A 19129-nucleotide genomic window follows, 5' to 3' on the forward strand; every position below is an offset into this window, starting at 1 on the left:
CGCCAGGGTTTACACTTTTCACAAATAAGTGGCCAGGCGCAGTGGCTCACGCCTGTAATCCCAGCACTTTGAGAGGCCGAGGCGGGCAGATCACAAGGTCAGGAGATTGAGACCATCCTGGCTAACACAGTGAAACCCCGTCTCTACCAAAAATACAAAAAATCAGCCAGGTGTGGCAGCGTGCACCTGTGGTCCCACCTACTCAGGAGGCTGAGGCAGGTGAATGGCGTGAACCCGGGAGGTGGAGCTTGCAGTGAGCCGAGATCGCACCACTGCACTCCAGCCTGGGCGACAGAGCGAGACTCTGTCTCAAAAAAAAATTAAAAAAAAAAGAATCTTTCTCTTCACATATTATTTTTCATTTACTGTTCTCTAGACTATCTGTACCATGTTTTAATATATGTCAATATCACCACACCCTATTACTCCAGAGGACTTGGAAAGGGTGGGGTAGGAGATAAGTATTTGCCTATATTTCATTGTCCCCTAAGGGTGGGCCTCAAGACATAAGTAAAACAGAGTGAAATCTGTTCCACAGTCCTTGAGAATTCAAAAACAAAGATTTTTTTCCGTTTTAGAAATAGCAGTTTTAATTAAAATCTGAAAGGAAAGTTTGGGTAAATGACTAATAGGCCTTATCTTCCCTTACCTTTATTTGCAACTGCTTTCCCTTTAGGAATTTACCGGCAAATGAAATCAACCAAAAAAGATACTGTTCCTTCCACTGATCTTTTCAACACCTGCCCCTAAAATATGTATATTAACCATGACTTTTTTTTTTTTTTTAAACTCTGGACAGCCAAAAACCTCACAGATAACTTAAAGTATGTGAAAGGATTCTTTTTCTAAAGGATGGCTATTTTGAAGAAGTCCAGTCCTCTTATGCTTAATCAATGCTAAAAATCCCTTCACTTAGGACTCAGTACCTGGGACTAAGTTTATTGATCCAACAGTCACATTAGCCCAAAGAAGCCAACTACTCATACCAGTAACTAAAGGATTAACTTGTATACCTAATTAGTATCATATAAAATAAGAGTATTTAGTTCTCATAGTATTATAAGCTCTAATCCAGAAAATCACTCAGAACATCTCCAGAAACCAAATGGATATCAGCCAAATTTCACCTCCCAACAGCTTGCTTCAATCAGCACTCACATGTACTATGATAAAATAAAGCCACTTAACACTTTTGAAAATCATTAGGCTATCTGCTATCAGGCAGGGCTATAGAATACATTTATTTACGCATCATGAATAATGTATTCAAAGCAGAATAGTTAAACATCCTCTCTGGTTATCTTTTTTGCTTTTGTTTTGACCAGTTTAGTGACTGATATAATTTGGATGCAAGAGTTCCTTGCTCAGCAAAGCAATAAGCACCACTCTTTCTTCCGGTAGAGTAAGTGATGACTATATTTGTCTCCTGGCAGCAGGATAACTTTTGTTTCCCAGTTGGAAGGTATTTCCTCTGCCATGACAGTGACAGTGATGTTAGCTGCTAAGTAACTTAAGGACCTGGTTTGACACAGCTTTTGCCAGACCCTGCATTCCATATGTCTGCCACCATTGCCAAAAAGGGAACTTGTTTATTTAAGACACATTTAACAGAGACCAGCCAAATACAAACTGAACTGACCAGTGAGATGGCTGCCTCTAAATGGACGCCCCTGTCACACACCAGGCAAAACTCTGCTTTTCCCAGTACTACTGGATGTTTTTAGGCAGCTCGGAATGGACTGATGGCCCATGATGTCTTCTTTTAAATTATAAGTAGTATGTCAGAATAAAATAGAAATTTAATAATTAAAATAGAAGTACACTTAATAAAGACCATAAGAATTTTGAGACTATATAGCCATGAAACCCAGAGAGTTACTTTTTTTTTTTTTGAGAGAGTTTCACTCTGGTTGCCCAGGCTGGAGTGCAATGGCATGATCTCAGCTCACTACAACCTCCGCCTCCCAGGTTCAAACGATTCTCCTGCCTGCATAGCTGGGATTACAAACATGTGCTACCACGCCCAGCTAATTTTGTATTTTTAGTAGAGATGGGGTTTCTCCATGTTGGTCAGGCTGGTCTCGAACTCCCGACCTCAGGTGATTTGCCTGCCTCGGCCTTCCGAAGTGCTGGGATTATAGGCGTAAGCCTCGGCGCCTGGCTTACTTTCTTTTTTTGAGAAAGAGTTTTGCTCTTGTTGCCCAGGCTGGAGTGCAGTGGTGCAATCTCAGCTCACTGCAACCTCTATCTCCCGGGATCAAGTGATTCTCCTGCCTCAGCCTCCCAAGTAGCTGGGATTACAGGCGCTTGCCACCACGCCTGGCTAATTTTTGTACTTTTTGGTACAGATGGAGATTTCACTATGTTGGCCAGGCTGGTCTCAAACTCCTGACCTCAGGTGATCTATCTGCCTCAGCCTCCGAAAGTGCTGGGATTACACCACGCCCGGCCTTTTTTTTTTTTTTTTTTTTTGAGACAGAGTCTCATTCTGTTGTCCAGGCTAGAGTGCAGTGGCGAGAACTCAGCTCACTGCAACCTCCGACTCCCAGGTTCAACCATTCTCTTGCCTCATCTCCTGAGTAGCTGGGATTATAGTTGTGTGCCACCACGTTTGGCTAACTTTTTGTATTTGTAGTAGAGATGGGGTTTCACTATGTTAAACAGACTGGTTTTGAACTCCTGGCCTCAAGTGATCTGCCTGTCTCAGCCTCCCAAACTGCTGGGATTACAGGCATGAGCCATCGTGCCCACCCAGAGAATTACATATTCTAAGTAAGCACTTGACAAAGATTCTGTACTAGTCAGGTTCCTGAATCTTTTCTTAGGCCCATCTGTGCACTTTCTTGCAAAATCCAGTTTTAGCAAGAACCTCCCACCCTTGATATTGTTCGGGTTCTTCATCCTCTACCATTGCCCAGGTGATGTATGATCATCCTGGCTGGTCCGTCTTCTGCAAGAATCCCATTAAGTTGGTTTAGCCAGAATCTCCCTTCCTCCTGAAGTTTCTTCTTAGTAATTTTCCATCCACTAACTCCCACTTTGCTCCTCCTTGGCTATAAATTCCCACTTGCCCATAATATATTTGGAGTTGAGCCCAATCTTTCTCCACTACCGCAAAATCCCATTGCAGTGGTCCCTATGACTATTGTTTTTTGTTCTTGAGATGGCGTCTTGCTCTGTTGCCCAGGCTGGAGTGTGGTACGATCTCGGCTCACTACAACCTCCGTCTCTTGGGTTCAAGCAATGCTCCTGCCTCAGCCTTCCGAGTAGCTGGGATTACAGACATATACCACCATGCCCAGCTAATTTTTGTATTTTCAGTGTATTTCAGTGTATTTCAGAGACGGGGTTTCATCATGTTGGCCAGACTGGTCTTGAACTCCTGACCTCAAGTGAACTGCCCACCTCGGCCTCCCAAAGTGCCGGGATTACAGGCATCAGCCCCTGCTCCAGGCCCCCTAAGCCTATTGTGATAGTCCTGAATAAAGCCTGCCGTACTGTGCTTTTGCTTCGACAAGTGTCATCGAATAATTGGGTTCCACTCCCAGTTATGGCCTCCACAACCACATGCAGCAGCCCTGGCCCCAGTCTCATTCCCTCACCTCTTGGGCCACCATTTCCTGACAGCTGTGTGCTACGGCCCCACTGCCAGATGTAACTAATTCACACAGGAACCACTAGCAGAATCTTGAACTTCTCAGCTCTTCATGAACCTCAACCACTGCCAAAACTGGTGCCACTGGGAGGAGGTGACATCTTTTTTTAATAAAAGGATGATTACAACATATGTCTGGTTATTTTTCTAAATGTTAACAACCAGGATAATTTGGGAAAGTGTGATGACACTTAAAAGCCAGAGGCAAAGCTATTTTGAGGTAGAAGAATCTAAATTCACCAAAACCTCCTTGACGAAATCAGTGAGGATGCAAGACAGCAGGATTAGCCCTTCAAAAGTTAGATCCAGAGTTTAATTTTTCACACTGGAAAAGCCAGGTAAAAAAAAATATTAAAGTAGTGGGAGGAGGAGTTAAGAGTGTGAAAATGTTAGTTAGCTGTAGAGTTTGCTGGCATCAAGTACCTAGACTTCATCCTTACAACAAAACCTACCAAATATTCTGCATGCAAAATTGAACCACCTACACTGTAGTTTCTGGTCATAAAAAGCAAACGCTTGTTTAATGTGGAATTTGTAGAACTAGAAATGGGCCTCTGAATTATGAAGCATATGATAATATTATTCTTACTAATTCCCCAAAACCTACAAATAAGAATCAGATCAACTTTAAGTTGATCTTTAATTCTTTTGAGATATTAACATATCAGCCTTGCCAGTTTGAATCACTTAGGGAAGACCTCAGCAAAAAATCAATGCAAATAAAATCAAGTACGAGCATCTGAGGCAATGAAGCACAAAACAGATGGCCTTGTTCATGGGGTCAGGCTTTATATCTCCAGCACCAACAAGAGGTATGTGACTTAATTACCAGCTGTCCTGACCCAGCTGCCTGACCTCAGGGCATTACTGCACTACTACCATGACACAGTGAATTACAAAGACCAAAGGAACATATGGACAGACATGGAGCTCTACAAGGTTCCCTGTCCTCATGAAGGACACCAGGAATCACTTCACTTTAAGCAAAAGCAAAGCAGCTGTGGGGGTCAAAGAGCTATGATAAATATGCAGAAATGAGTGTGAAACTATGAAGTAAAAGTAGACGTGGGAAAGTCCCCACAGTAACCATTTGACTTTGTTTTTAAAATGAAAATATTTTCCCAATGAAATTATTCTTCACTCTCTATATGTAGACCCGGTGATATGGTATGTAATCATCAGTGGTGCATAATCAATGCAAAACTGTAGAAAACATAACTGAAAGCAATCTTTTATGTCTAGTTTCCAATCTCCTTTAATAACACTAACAAGTAATCATCATAGTATCTCTAAGTGACCAAGATCTAGCTTCATTTTCATCTTTAGAAGATGAAAAACAAGTTTCTCTGGTTTCCAGGGCGACTAAAAGAATTCTGAAAGCAAGCTAATATATCCAAAGATACACTATATTCTATACAGCATGGTAGAGATTTCAAATAATAATTTTCAATCAGTAACTAAAGAACAACTGAGTACAAGGGGTCAGACAGACCAGACTTCAAAGTCTAGTTTTGCTATTAAATAGTGGGTTATTTTTGACAATTAGCTTACTTTCTTCATCGAAAAAAATAGGAATAACATCTACTTGATAGGGTTGTTATGAGGGTTAAAACAGATAATTGATGTAACATAGCATGCTGCAAGGAACATAGAGAGCACTCAACAGAACACCATTTATTTAACTAAAGGAGATTTGGTTAAGTTAAATGATCAGATGAACATCATTTAAGATCCATGAGTCACCTTCCCTCCCTTTCTCCACAAGTCCCTGAAGGCTTGGAAAGAGAACTGTGAAACAGAGGCATCTAAAGAGAAGGAAACACCAAACCAAGGTAGAGAAAACACTTCAGCAGCAAAACAAAGGTACTCTGAACAATGAGCTTCATTCAGTGAAGGACAGTTCTCACGTGAAAGAAGCTCCTCCAGAGTGAAGGTTTGGTAGCCATGTCAACAGAAGCTAGAGGAAGATTCTTTACAACTAAAGAAGAAATGCTGAAAATGGTTCACAAGACTCAAAAGACAGGGTGTATTCAGTATAACAGGATGAAGTGATTTTAACACGGAAAAAAAACATGATAACTGAGAAAGTCTTCTATTCCTTCACAATGCACTAAAAAAAAAAAATCTTTTCTACTTAGTAACAGACATCTGGATGCCTAGGGTAGCCTTGCCTCTGCCTCTATGGATTTTATTGAGCCTCTCAAATTTTCAAGGGGATGTACGTCTCCACCTAAAGAAATTAGTGAAGCAAAGATGCTTCATTACTAATACTATATAGCCAGTCCATCTTTGTCAAAAAAAAAAAACCCTTCCAAATATACATAACATATATAATATATATAATTTATATATATTTAACATATATAATATATTTTATCTATATTTAACATATATAATATATATGTTTTATATATATACACACACACTTTTTTTTTTGATGGAGTTTTGCTTTTGTTGCCCAGGCTGGAGCGCAATGGCACAATCTCGACTCACAGCAACCTCTGCCTCCTGGGTTCAAGCGATTCTCCTCCCTCCGTCTCCTGAGTAGCTAGGATTACAGACATGCACCACCATGCCCGACTAATTTTTGTATTTTTAGTAGAGATGGGGTTTCCCCATGTTGGTCAGGCTGGTCTCGAACTCCCAACCTCAAGTGATCCACCCGCCTTGGCCTCCCAAGGTGCTGGGATTACAGGTGTGAGCCACCGCACCCGGCCCAAATATTTTTTAAATGTATACTATTCGTACATTTACGTAATATTTTTATAGAGATATTTACTAAGTCTAGCTCCCATCAGAGAGCAAATAAGACAACCAAAAAAACCTTCCTATTACTTGTACTTAATTATATCACATGTCTACAGTGTGGTGGGGATGTTCAAGGAAGAGCAGCAAATATACAAGAAATTCATTCTGAAAAGTCATTTATTTTTCAGACATATTATAATTTATATGAAATGACAATAAGCTTGACACTCAACAAATTTGTTAGGGCAACAAAATAATGTCCTTTTTTTTTTTGAAAAAGGGTTTGCTGTGTCATCCATGCTAGAGTGCAGTGGTGCAATCAGCTCACTGCAGTTTTGAACACCTAGGCTCAAGGGATTCTTCTGGCTCAGCCTCCTAAGTAGGTGGGATTAGAGGTGTGTACTACCCATGCCTAGCTTTGTCCTATCACTAAAAAAAGAAAATCTATTACAAAAGAGAACTGTCTAGGCATAGTGGCTCATGCCTGTAATTCCAGAACTTTGGGAGGCTGAGGTAGGCAGATTGCTCAGGAGTTCGAGACCAGCCTGGGCAACATGGCTAAAACCCATCTCTACCAAAAATAAAACAAATTAGCCTGGCGTGGTGGGTGCCTGTGGTCCCAGCTACTCAGGAGGCTTGAGCCCAGGAGTTAGAGGTTGCAGTGAGTGGAAATCGTGCCACTGCACTCCAGCCTGGGTGACAGAGTGAGATCCTGACTCATTTAAAAAAAAAAAAAAAAAAAAAAAAGTTGAGAGAACTTACCAATATTACCAATACAGCCAAAAGTCAACATGAGAAACTATTCACAGGGAAATATTTTCTCAAAACAAATTAGCAAGGTTAAGAATTTTTTAAGAATTTCCAAAGCTAGAGATTTTTCACATAGGAATCAGGCCCCTATTTTTGTTTTGTTTTGTTTTGAGACAGAGTCTTGATCTGTCACCCATGTTGGAGTACAATGGTACCATCTTGGCTCACTGCAACCTCTGGATCCTAGGTTCAAGTGATTCTCCTGCCTCAGCCTCCCAAATACCTGGGACTACAGGTACGCCACCACACCTGGCTAATTTTTGTATTTTAGTGGAGATGGGGTTTCGCCATTTTGGCCAGGTTAGTTTCGAACTCCTGATCTCAGGTGATCTACCCACTTCAGCCTCCCAAAGTGCTGGGATTACGGTCGTGAGCCACCACACCAGGCCAGGCCCCTGGGTTTCTGTTGGACCAAGTACAGAGCACAGGTAATCATTTAGTGAATGTGAATCATCCATAAGTGTAACCCACTTTTCATGTTCATATGTATCCATTCAAAGAAAATCTGAAAATAATAGTTTGCCAAGACATAAATTGATGTATATTTGATGAACCTTTCATTTCTCCACAATTAAGCCTAATTTATGATGTTAATAATTATACTACCACATAAGTAAACTGTCACTTCAACTCCTTTTTTCATTGTTTCATTTACCTTTTCCTTTTGTTTTACCCCTTTCTTAAGTCTTTTTATTATTATTATTATTATTATTATACTTTAAGTTCTAGGGTACATGTGCATAACGTGCAGGTTTGTTACATATGTATACTTGTGCCATGTTGGTGTGCTGCACCCATCAATTCGTCAGCACCCATCAACTCGTCATTTACATCAGGTATAACTCCCAATGCAATCCCTCCCCCCTCCCCCCTCCCCATGATAGGCCCATCTTGCCTAAATATAATTGAAATAAAGTAACACTAAAAGCACTTTAACTGCCAGTGCATAATGAAACTTGTGAAAACCTGCAAGTACAAAGGAGTGCAAGAGAAAAATGAATATGCACCCAGACACACATCATAATTCTTTCCTAACAAGTCTGTTCAAGTTGACAATTATAGGCTGGCTGCAGTGGCTCAGGACAGTAATCCCAGCACTTTAGGAGGCCAAGGTGGGCTGATCACTTGAGCCCATGAGTTTGAGATCAGCCTGGGTAACATGTTGAAACCCCATCTCTACAAAAAAATACAAAACTTAGCTGGACATGGTGGTGAGCGCCTGTAGTCCCAGCTGCTCAGGAGCCTGGTGGGGGAATTGCCTGAGCCCAGGAGGTTGAAAGGCTGCAGTCAGCTAAGATGGCGCTGGGCAACAGAATGAGACGCTATCTCAAACCAAAAAAAAAAAAAAAAAAGTTGACCATTTAAAAAACGGAAAATACAACTAAAACTTAGTTGTAAAAATGTCTATTTCTAATCTCTCCTAAATGGAGGTGGTAAAAGGAAAAACAGTAAGAAAATTGTCTATTTCAAGTCTGTTTCTGGGAGCTTATTTAGATAGGAGAAAAACACTTTTGGACAATGATAATGATATTCTTCATGTATTGTTAATTCAAAACTCTAATAGCAAGTATCTTCAGCAAATGCCTAAGAAAATATATTATCACCTTAAAAACTGTTATGAAGACATAAAGTTTGAAGACTTTGGACATATAGCTACTAAGACTCTTTTAGAAATCATCTTATCTACATAGACATGAAATACATACATTTTAGAAAATGTCTATCATTAAGTTAGTAATGCTGAAAACTTCTAGGGGTAGGGAAAGTACAAAAGGGAATATTCTTAGACTTCAAAAAAAAATATTAGCAGATACTTACGATATGCAAAAGTTTTAACACATCCACAAACCTGTAAAAAAACAGCAATGAAAAAAATGTTTTAAATGTGCCAATGGGGGGAAAACAGTCTTCTGAATTGTAAACTAGATACCTACACTTTCTCTGAGCTCATGATCTCCTTGGCAATATGATGAACTTTACTTTTCATTCCATTATCTTCATCCTGTGGATAAGAGCACACTGAGCATGAACTCATAAAAGAATAATGAAGATGGGTTATGAGCTCGTCAGACACGAATTTTAACTCTGATACTTGTAAGTTTCCTACTAGCACACAGTTCATACTACATAACATTTCAAATTGCAAACATAGAGAACTGGATGAGGGATAAACCATGTCACAGAAGTAGCTGAGAGCAATCAGTAATCTTCACTGTCATTAGCTGGATTCATCAATAGCTGGATTGATGAATTGCTCTGAGTAGTTACAGAACCTTGCTAGGACACAACCATCAGTGGTTCAAAATGGAAGTCACAAACTAAAAAGGCTACAGGGAAAATGGCCCCTTACAGATAGATAATACCGGAAGAAGAGTTATTTGGGTGCGTACAAATAATGTAAGAATTTGGCCAGGCGCAGTGGCTCACACCTGTAATCCCAACACTTTGGGAGGCCGCGGAGGGCGGATCACGTGAGGTCAGGAGTTCAAGACCAGCCTGATCAATATGGAGAAACCCTGCCTCTACTAAAAATACAAAATTAGCTGGGCGTGGTGGCTCACGCCTGTAATCCCAGCTGCTCAGGAGGCTGAGGCAGGAGAATCGCTCGTACCCAGAAGGCAGAGGTTGCGGTGAGCCGAGATCGCGCCATTGCACTCCAGCCTGGGCAACAACAGTGAAACTCCGTCTCAAAAACAAAAACAAACAAACAAACAAATTAAAAAAAAAAGAAATTAGTGAATATCCAACAGGAATGTAGATGAGAACTTAAGGTTTTTTTTTTTTTTTTTTTTTTTTTTTGAGACGGAGTCTCGCTGTGTCGCCCAGGCTGGAGTGCAGTGGCCGGATCTCAGCTCACTGCAAGCTCTGCCTCCCGGGTTTTTACGCCATTCTCCTGCCTCAGCCTCCCGAGTAGCCGGGACTACAGGCGCCCGCCACCTCGCCCGGCTAGTTTTTTGTATTTTTTAGTAGAGACGGGGTTTCACCGTGTTAGCCAGATGGTCTCGAACTCCTGACCTCGTGATCCGCCCGTCTCGGCCTCCCAAAGTGCTGGGATTACAGGCTTGAGCCACCGCGCCCGGCCGAGAACTTAAGGTATTTTAACTCACAACTTAAATATAGTCTGAATAGGGCTCTTCTTCAATCTATACCAAATATAAGTCAACACTACAGTCAGAGGATCTCCGAATTTCCTTAAAATCCCTTTTAGATATATGTTCGTAGAGTCAAGGCAGTTTTATTCTAAGGAGCTGAAATGAAATTCTTTTGTGTGTGTGTGTGTGTGTGTGAGACGGAGTCTCACTCTGTCACCCAGGCTGGAGCACAGTGGTATGATCTCAGCTCACTGCAACCTCTGCCTCCCGGGTTGGAGAGATTCTCCTGCCTCAGCCTCCTGAGTATCTGGGACTACAGGTACGTGCCACCGCACCCGGCTAATTTTTTTCTTGTATTTTTAGTAAAGACAGGGTTTCACCGTGTTAGCCAGGATGGTCTCAATCTCCTGATCTCATGATTCGCCTGCCTCGGCCTCCCAAAGTGCTGGGATTACAGGCGTGATCACTCACCTTTTAAACTACACATAGCTCTATATTCCTTAGGAAGACTGCAGTCTTAAGCACAATCTGACCTTGACCTGGTAGACCATGTATCAGGCACTAAATAATCATACATAAGTGTCTACACACACATACACAGATAACTGTTATTTTGAAAAAACATTTAAGCAAGTCCAAACTTTTCTATCACAATGGGGTTCTCCATATAATCTGCAGATAGAAAGTTTAATGTTTGCAAACTACAGTGTATAAATTTTAAATTAGAAATGAGCTTGGCATGGTGGCTCATGTCTGTAATTCCAGCACTTTGAGAGGCCAAATTGGGAGGATGGCTTGAGCCCAGGAGTTTGAGACCAGTCTGGGCAACATAGCAAGACCATGTCGTTAGTCAAAATAATAATAATAATAATAATAATAACAACAACATAAATAAAATTAAAATTAAAAATGCATTAAAAATGAGAAAAACAGAAACCAAAACCATTTAGGGAACTGAAGCCCTGACTCTTCATTTCCAAATAATGTGACACCCCTTAAAGATCAAGAGGGGATCTCATCAGTATCTTTAAAGAAATGCAGGCACACTATAGATGTAGAAGCATTTGATTACTGGAGTCAGCTAAAATGTGTACCATCTCTACACAGAAATTTCAAGTAGCTGTTAATTTATTTTTGGCATCTACCCTTTGTTTCCTCTCCTCTTTTTATCACTCTCCTTTTGATAGGTCTCTACTCTGTACCTTTTTTTCCTCTCCTTCTCAGGACCTTGCTCTACCATGGCCTGCTTTACACAGACTTGTGTAGAGGAGGTTATTCTACACAAAAATTAACTAAAAATGTGAAAACTGTAAACTTCCAGAAGAATACATTTTTAAAAATCCTTATGACCTTGAATTAGACAGAGTTATTAGATATGACACCAAAAGCATAACTGATAAAAAAATTGATAAATGGAACTTCAAAAATTGTTTATGCCACAAAAGACACATCATTAAGAAGATAAAAAGATAAGCCAAACACTGGAGAAAATATCTGCAAATCATGATTCTGAGAAAGAACTAGCAGCTAGAATACATTAAGAACTCTGATAGGGCTGAAGAGTGGTGGCTTACGCCTGTAATCTCAGTATTTTGGGAGGCTAAGGCAGGCAGATCGCTTGAACACAGGAGTTCGAGACCTGGGCAACAGGTGAAACCCCATCTCTAAAAACAATACAAAAATTAGCTGGGCATGGTGGTGCACACATGTAGTCCCAGCTACTCAGGAGGCCGAGGTAAGAGGATCACTGAACCCAGGAGGTTGAGGCTGTAGTGAGCCATGATTTGAGCCACTGCACTCCAGCCCCAGTAACATAGCAAGACCCTGTCTTCACAAAATAAAAAAATAGAAAACAATTAGCCAGGTATGATGGCACACACCTGTAGTCCCAGCTACTTGGGAGGCTGAGGTGGGAGGATCACTTGAGCCCAGGAATTCGAGGCTGCAGTGAGCTATGATTGCAATATTGCACTCGTTTAGGCGACAGAGTGAGAACCTGGCTCTTAAAACAAAACAAAACAAAAACAAAACAAAACAAAACAAAATTCAGACAACTCAAACAAAAACGCTGTGTGCGGTGGCTCATGCCTGAAACCCTGGCAATTTGGGAGGCTGAGGTGGGAGGATCACTTGAGTACAGGAGTTTGAGACCAGCCTGGGCAACAAAGCAAGATCTCATTTCTATTTACAAAAAAAAAATTAAAAAAAGAGATAAAAGATGTGAATGTGTGAAGAAACATTTCACCGAAGAAGATATAAGAATGGCCAATAAGTACACACAAAGTTGTTGAACACAGTTAGTTATGAGGGAAATGCAAATTAAAACCTCAATGATATACTTCACACCCACACAATGGCTATAATAAAAAATAAAAAAATACCTAGTGTTGGTGAGGATGTTGACCTACTGGAACCTTTATCTATTGTTGGCGGGCACGGTAGCCCTTACTCATACGGTGTGAGAAATGAAAAACAGCTCAGAGCAATCTGAGCTATGTGAGGTACGCAAAATTTATCAGGCCCAGAGAAACATGAGTATGAGACTTCAGTACTGTACCAACCCCCATGCTCAGGTGCAACTGTTTAAAGGCATTTTTGTCCCTGACCAGCTGCCTCCACCCAGTCTCCATGTTCCTAGAATTTGTGAAACAAAGAACAATGTAAAGTCAATCAAATAGCTTATGATATTTTAATATAAAATTACTGATAAACAGCTTAGGAATTGCCTCTTCTTTTCCTTTAATTTTTTAGGTATGTGCACTTCCACTTGTGCGGAAGGTTGAGGCAAGAAAACTGCTTGAACCCAGGAGGTGGAGGTTGCCATGAGTCAAGATCTCGTGCCATTGCACTCCAGTCTGGGTGATGAGAGTGAAACTCCATCTCAACAAAAACAAAACAAACAAACAAAAAAATCCACTTGTGGCTGGACATGGTGGCTCATGCCTGTAATCTCAGCACTTTTGGTCAAGGCAGGTGAATCACTTGAGGTCAGGAGTTCAAGACCAGCCTGGCGAACATGGTGAAACCCTATCTCCACCCAAAATAAAAAAATTTGCCGGGTGCGGTGGCAAGCATCTGTAATACCAGCTACTAGGGAGGCTAAGACAGGAGAATCACTAGAACCCAGGAGGCAGAGGTTGCAGTGAGCCAAGATCGCACCACTGTACTCCAGCCTGGGCAACACAGTGAGACTCTTGTCTCAAAAACAAAACAAAACAAAACAAAACAAAAACCCCACTTGTAACTGCTCCTAACAGGAGTCTTGAATCTATGCTCCAGGCTTGTAGTCCTCAAATTTGGCCCACATAAACTCTGTACTTACATTAAGCATGCCTCATTTTTTTTCCCATTAGGTCGACAGGGTTTTCTGCTGTCTCCTAATGTCATTGAGCACAGAATGTGTATTTCTTCTCCTTGTTATTCTGAGATCATTTTCAAGAGAAAGAAGTCAGTACCATCTTTACACTTTCATTTTAAAATCTGAAGTTCGTAACTGACTTTCCGTCATTTGATAGCAAAGTTAGTAAGATAAAACAGTTCTACCGCCAGCCCATTCACTGCTCTACAAATAAATTTGAAAACATTAGTTATCATTAGAATCACAGGCAGATCTTAAATTTCAGATTCCCAGGTACTGTCTTAGAAATTCTGATTGTGTAGGTTTAAAATGCAGCATTAAAAGTAGATGTTAGAAGAGGGAATTACACAGGGCACCATGGTTCACATTTGTAATCTCAACATTTTGGGAGGCAGGAGGATCACTTGAGGCCAGGAATTCAAGGCCAGCATGGACAACATAGTGAGAGCTGAAACACACACACACACACACACACACACACACACACACAAAATAGCCAGGCATGGTGGCACATGCCTGTAGTTCCTAATCACTCGAGAGGCTGAGGTAGGAGGATCACATGAGCCCAGGAGTTCAAGGCTACAGGGAACTATGATAAATAACAATAGCCCTAGTTGGCCGGGTACGGTGGCTCACACCTGTAATCCCAGCACTTTGGGAGGCTGAGATGGGCGGATCACTTGAGGCCAGGAGTTAGAGACCAACCTGGCCAACATGGTGAAACCCTGTCTCTACTGAAAATATGAAAATCAGTTGAGCGTGGTGGCGCACACCTATAGTCCCAGCTACCTGGGAGACTGAGGCATGAGAATTGCTTAAACCTCAGAGGCAGAGATTGCAGTGAGTCAAGATCGTGCCACTGTACTCTCCAGCCTGGGTGACAGAGCGAGACTCTGTCGAAAAATGAGTAAATAAATTAATAGCCCCATCCTTCAAGAAGTGAACAAGGGAAACAAACCGAACATACAAATAACTATATATAAGCACAACTATGAAAAGTGCTGCCACCTTGAAGGACAAAAAGACCATAATCAGGAAGAGGTGTGTCAAGCAGGGAAGGCTTCACAAAGAATAAAGCATTTGATGACTCCAAATCACTGTTTAAACACACTCCATCAGCTACTCCCATACTAGCTACTGCAGATACCAACTCATTAATGCCAGAAACCTGGACTCTTCTTTTTTGTCCCCAGTCACCTTTTATTATTACAACTGAGTCAAGTCCTGTCAATGTGTCCTGAAGATTTAAAGCTTAAATGATCCTTTCCTCTCCTTTGATGTTGCCTCCTTACATCTTGCCCTCACTATTACAGCAACCTAAGAGGTTTCCTTGGCTCTGTGTCTATTCCACTGCAACCCCTTCTGTACACTGCCACTAGAATATTTCTAAAATGCAAATATAACCAGGTTAGTTCTCAGGCTAAATGTTAGCAGCTCCCTATCACAGATGGATAACAAAGATCCAAGTTTCCTTTGCCAAGTATATTAGGCATTTCACGATGTGTCCACTTACGTTCACCAGCCTCCTCCCTCCTCCTCCACACTGTGTACTATCTACCCCATCACGCTGCAACTCCAGCCGTGCTCTGCCCTTCTGTGTCTGTCCCTTTGAGCATATACCTTTCCTTTTGCCTTGACTTGTTTCCCGATCACTTTTTCTCCCTGAAGATTTCTGCCTTTCATATTCCAAACATCCTTTAAGACAACACTCCAACTTTTTTTTTTATGATGGCTGCCTTGATATTCTTTCCCTCCCACTATCAAAGGACAAGATAACTTTCTTGTTCATGTAATGTTTGTAGGACTTAACCCAGTAGACTGTGTTTACTTGCCGAAATGTCTGAATTCCCTCTAGTCTCTGATCTAATTCACCCTGTACCCTTCTGCACATAGCACGCTGCTTGGTCCACTGTGCAATTAATATTTATGAATAAGCAAATGTGTACAAGGATGGCTGCCACCTTCTCAGAATCTAAGACAGAGCACACTGCTTTTGAAGATGTGTTGCATAACATGAAAATGCAAACTCAAATGAACTAAAAGCTTTAATCACATAAAAGAGTAGGAGGTTGGACTAAATGATTAAGGTCTTTTCCAATTCTAAGGTTCTAGAAGTCTATATATTCCATTGTCTCTTTTACCTTCTAAACCAGGAAAGCTACAGGGCTAAATAAAGAGGTATAAAAATTATTAGAAATAAGTCAATGGATTACTATCTTCAAAGTGGACAGAAAGTCAAATATAAATTAAAAAAAAAAAAAAACCAAACAAAATTAAAAGCTCTATATTATCTCCAACTTGTAAGAACAATGACTGATTCTGACCCAAGTCAAACAGTGATGGAAAAACACACACCCCATGGCATCTCAACTTTTCAGCTAACGAAAATCCTCACTTAAATTACATTGCATTTCAAAGCAGTTCCCTGTTAAATAACAGCGTCTCCCAAAAGTACACTGCTGTGGAAGTTGAAACATGAGCCACAAACAAATGAAATAACTGTCAAGGTCATAAAATAAGTCAAACAAATTCCAAAACAGAACCTTTGATCTGAAATCTAGTTTTATGTTCCGATCTCTTGATGCCAGCCCAGCTTTGTAAATTCTTAATTGTGTTCTTATCATTTCACATTTGTTCACTACAAGTGACGTTCAGTGAAATTTATCCATTCCTTTTTTTTTTTTTTTTTTTTGAGACAGAGTCTTGCTCTATTGCCTAGGCTGGAGTGCAGTGGTGGGAATCTTGGCTCACTGCAACCTCCGCCTCCCACATTCAAGCAATTCTCCTGCTTCAGTCTCCCGAGTAGCTGAGACTACAGGTACACACTACTGTGCCTGACTAATTTTTGTATTTTTAGTAGAGATGGGGTTTCACCATGTTGGCCAGGCTGTTCTCAAACTTCTGACCTCAAGGGATCCACCCAACTGGGCCTCCCATAGTGCTGGGATTACAGGCAGGAGCCACCCTGCCCAGCCTATTACTTTTTAATGGAATTATTAAAAGGCCTCTTCTATCCTACTCTAGAGTTCTAATAAAAAACAAAAAATGTTAACATCCAGACTTGCCTGAGAAACATCTCTTTATCATTAAGTTATTTCATAAATGAGGTGACATCATGATTAATCTCTAAACAATGCTCTCTTAGGTTTTTGACCTTTCTTTATGAAAGTATGTATCATATGAGCTACTTTACAAAGAAGATTTTTTAAAAAAACAAGGAAATCGATATATAAGAAAGATGAAGAGGATGATTATTCTAACCACAAACAAGTAGAATACATCTTACTTTTTAAACAAGCATTTAAGCCCTGAAAGGAAAGACCAAAAAATGTAAAAATAAAAATTTAGAAAAGGCAACAGGACAAATCAGCATGGCTAGGTATTTCACCTCAACATGTTCCATTGACATCATTCAGCTTCCATGGCTGTACCAGGTTGTTAGTAGAGACAGATTGGGTTAAAAACCCCAACTTGGGGTTCCAAGGCAAGTTACTTAACTTGTATAAAACTCCTTTTCTTCATGCAAAATGAAGAAAAACAGTATCTATGTCAGATCCGTATCAATTTCCTTTTTTTTTTTTTTTTTTTGAGTTTCACTCTTGTACCCCAGGCTGGAGTGCAATGCCACGATCTCGGCTCACTGCAACCTCCACCTCCTGGGTTCAAGAGATTCTTCTACCTCAGCCTCCCGAGTAGCTGGGATTATAGACATGTGCCACCATGCCTGGTTAACTTTCTTATTTTTAGTAGAGACGGGTTGGTTTCTCCATGGTGGTCAGTCTGGTCTCGAACTCCCAACCTCAGGTGATCCGCCTGCCTCAGTCTCCCAAAGTGCTAAGATTACAGGCATGAGCCACAGAGCTAGGCCAATTTTGTTTTTTCCTAAGTGAGATGAGGCCTCCCTGTTGCCCAGGCTGGAATGCTATGGCGTGATCTCCACTCACTGCAACCTCCAACTCCTAAGTTCAAGCAATTCTTCCACCTTAGCCTCCTGAGTAGCTGAGACTACAGGCACGAACCACAGCACCTACCTAATTTTTTGTGTCTGTTTTTTTTGTAGGCATAGGGTTTTGCCACATTGCCCAGGTTGGTCTCGAACTCCTGGGTTCAAGAGATCTGTCCACCTCAGCCTCCCAAAGTCCTGGGATTACAGGTGTGAGCCACCACGTCTGGCTTGTTTTTTCTTTTTCTGTTTTGTTTTGTTTTGTTTTTCTACAATAGGGTCTCGCTCTGTTGCTCAGACTAGAGAGCAGACTAGAGTGCAGTGGCCTGAATATAGGTCATTGTAGCCTCAACTTCCCAGGGGCTTGCACTGCCACGCCTGGCTAATCTTATTTATTTTTCGTAGAGACAAGGTCTCACTATGCTGCCCAGCTTGGTCTCAAGCTATCCTCCTTCCTTGGCCTCCCAAAGTGCTGGGATTATAGGCGTGAGCCACCATACCCAGCCTGATATCACCGACTTTTCCTGAGTTGCTAGAAAGCCAAATTTGTGGCCCATCCTCAGCTAATGAATAGGACTACATGATAGACATTACTCTGTACAAATCTTCCATTAACACTACTGTTTTTCCTTCAGCAAGGCTTATTTTATTACAGCTTTGTAGAGAAATAATTCACACACCACAAAATATGTTTTCACTCTTTTAAAGTATACAATTCAGGACAGGTGCAGTGGCCCATGCCTATAATCCCAACACTTTGGGAGGCCAGGGCAGGAGGACTGCTTGAAGCCAGGAGTTGGATGCCAGCCTGGGAACCATGGCAAGACCATGTCTTTAAAAAAAAACAATTAGCTGGGCATGGTTGTGAATACCTGTAATCCTAGCTACTAAGGAGGCAGAGGCGAGAGATCGCTTGAGTCAACGAGGTTGAGGCTGCAGTGAACATGATTGCACTACTGCACTCCAGCCTGGGTGACAGAGCAAGACCCCATCTCAAAAAAAAAAAAAAAAAAGAAAAAAAAGAAACTCCATGCCCATTATCAGTCATTCCTACTTTATGGTTGAATAGTATTCCATTACAGGAATATATCACATTTAGTTTATCCACTCATCATTTGATTAGTATTTGGGTTCTTTCTACCTTTTTTTTTTTTTTTTTTTTTTTGAGTCAGAGTCTCACTCTGTCAGCCAGGCTGGAGTACAGTGGCATGATCTTGGCTTGCTGCAACCTCTGCCTCCTGGGTTCAAGCGATTCTCCTGCCTCAGCCTCCCAAGTAGCTGAAATTACAGATGTGCACCACCACACCTGGCTAATTTTTGTACTTTTAGTAGAGATGGGGTTTCACCATGTTGGTCAAGCTGCTACCGAACTCCTGACCTCAAGTGATCTGCCCACCTTGGCCTCCCAAAGTGCTGGGCTTACAGGCATGAGCCACCACACCTGGCCCCTTTCTACTTTTTTTATTATTATGAATAATGCTGCTATGAACATTCCTCTACAAGTTTTTGTGTGGACATATGTT

General features: G+C 41.2%; 2 protein-coding genes across 5 annotated transcripts in view; one reads left to right on the forward strand and one right to left on the reverse strand.

Moving 5' to 3' along the window:
- METAP2 (methionyl aminopeptidase 2) overlaps positions 1-19129 on the forward strand; it is an 817888-nt gene that overhangs the window by 455919 nt on the left and 342840 nt on the right. The window lies entirely within an intron of this gene.
- Positions 1-19129, reverse strand: part of FGD6 (FYVE, RhoGEF and PH domain containing 6) — a 137919-nt gene that overhangs the window by 67590 nt on the left and 51200 nt on the right. For all 4 annotated transcript variants that reach the window (XR_007717551.1, XM_050747135.1, XM_050747136.1 and 1 more), the window contains exons 4-5: positions 9148-9215; positions 9032-9062 (exon numbers count right to left, since the gene is read on the reverse strand). Coding sequence is in view for 3 of the 4 variants with exons in the window: in XM_050747135.1 (XP_050603092.1) it covers positions 9032-9062; positions 9148-9215 (99 nt within the window). In the remaining variant the exon portion in view is untranslated. The remainder of the gene's footprint in view (positions 1-9031; positions 9063-9147; positions 9216-19129) is intronic.

This window comes from Macaca thibetana, chromosome 11, assembly GCF_024542745.1.
Source record: "Macaca thibetana thibetana isolate TM-01 chromosome 11, ASM2454274v1, whole genome shotgun sequence".
NCBI classification, from domain to species: domain Eukaryota; kingdom Metazoa; phylum Chordata; class Mammalia; order Primates; family Cercopithecidae; genus Macaca; species Macaca thibetana.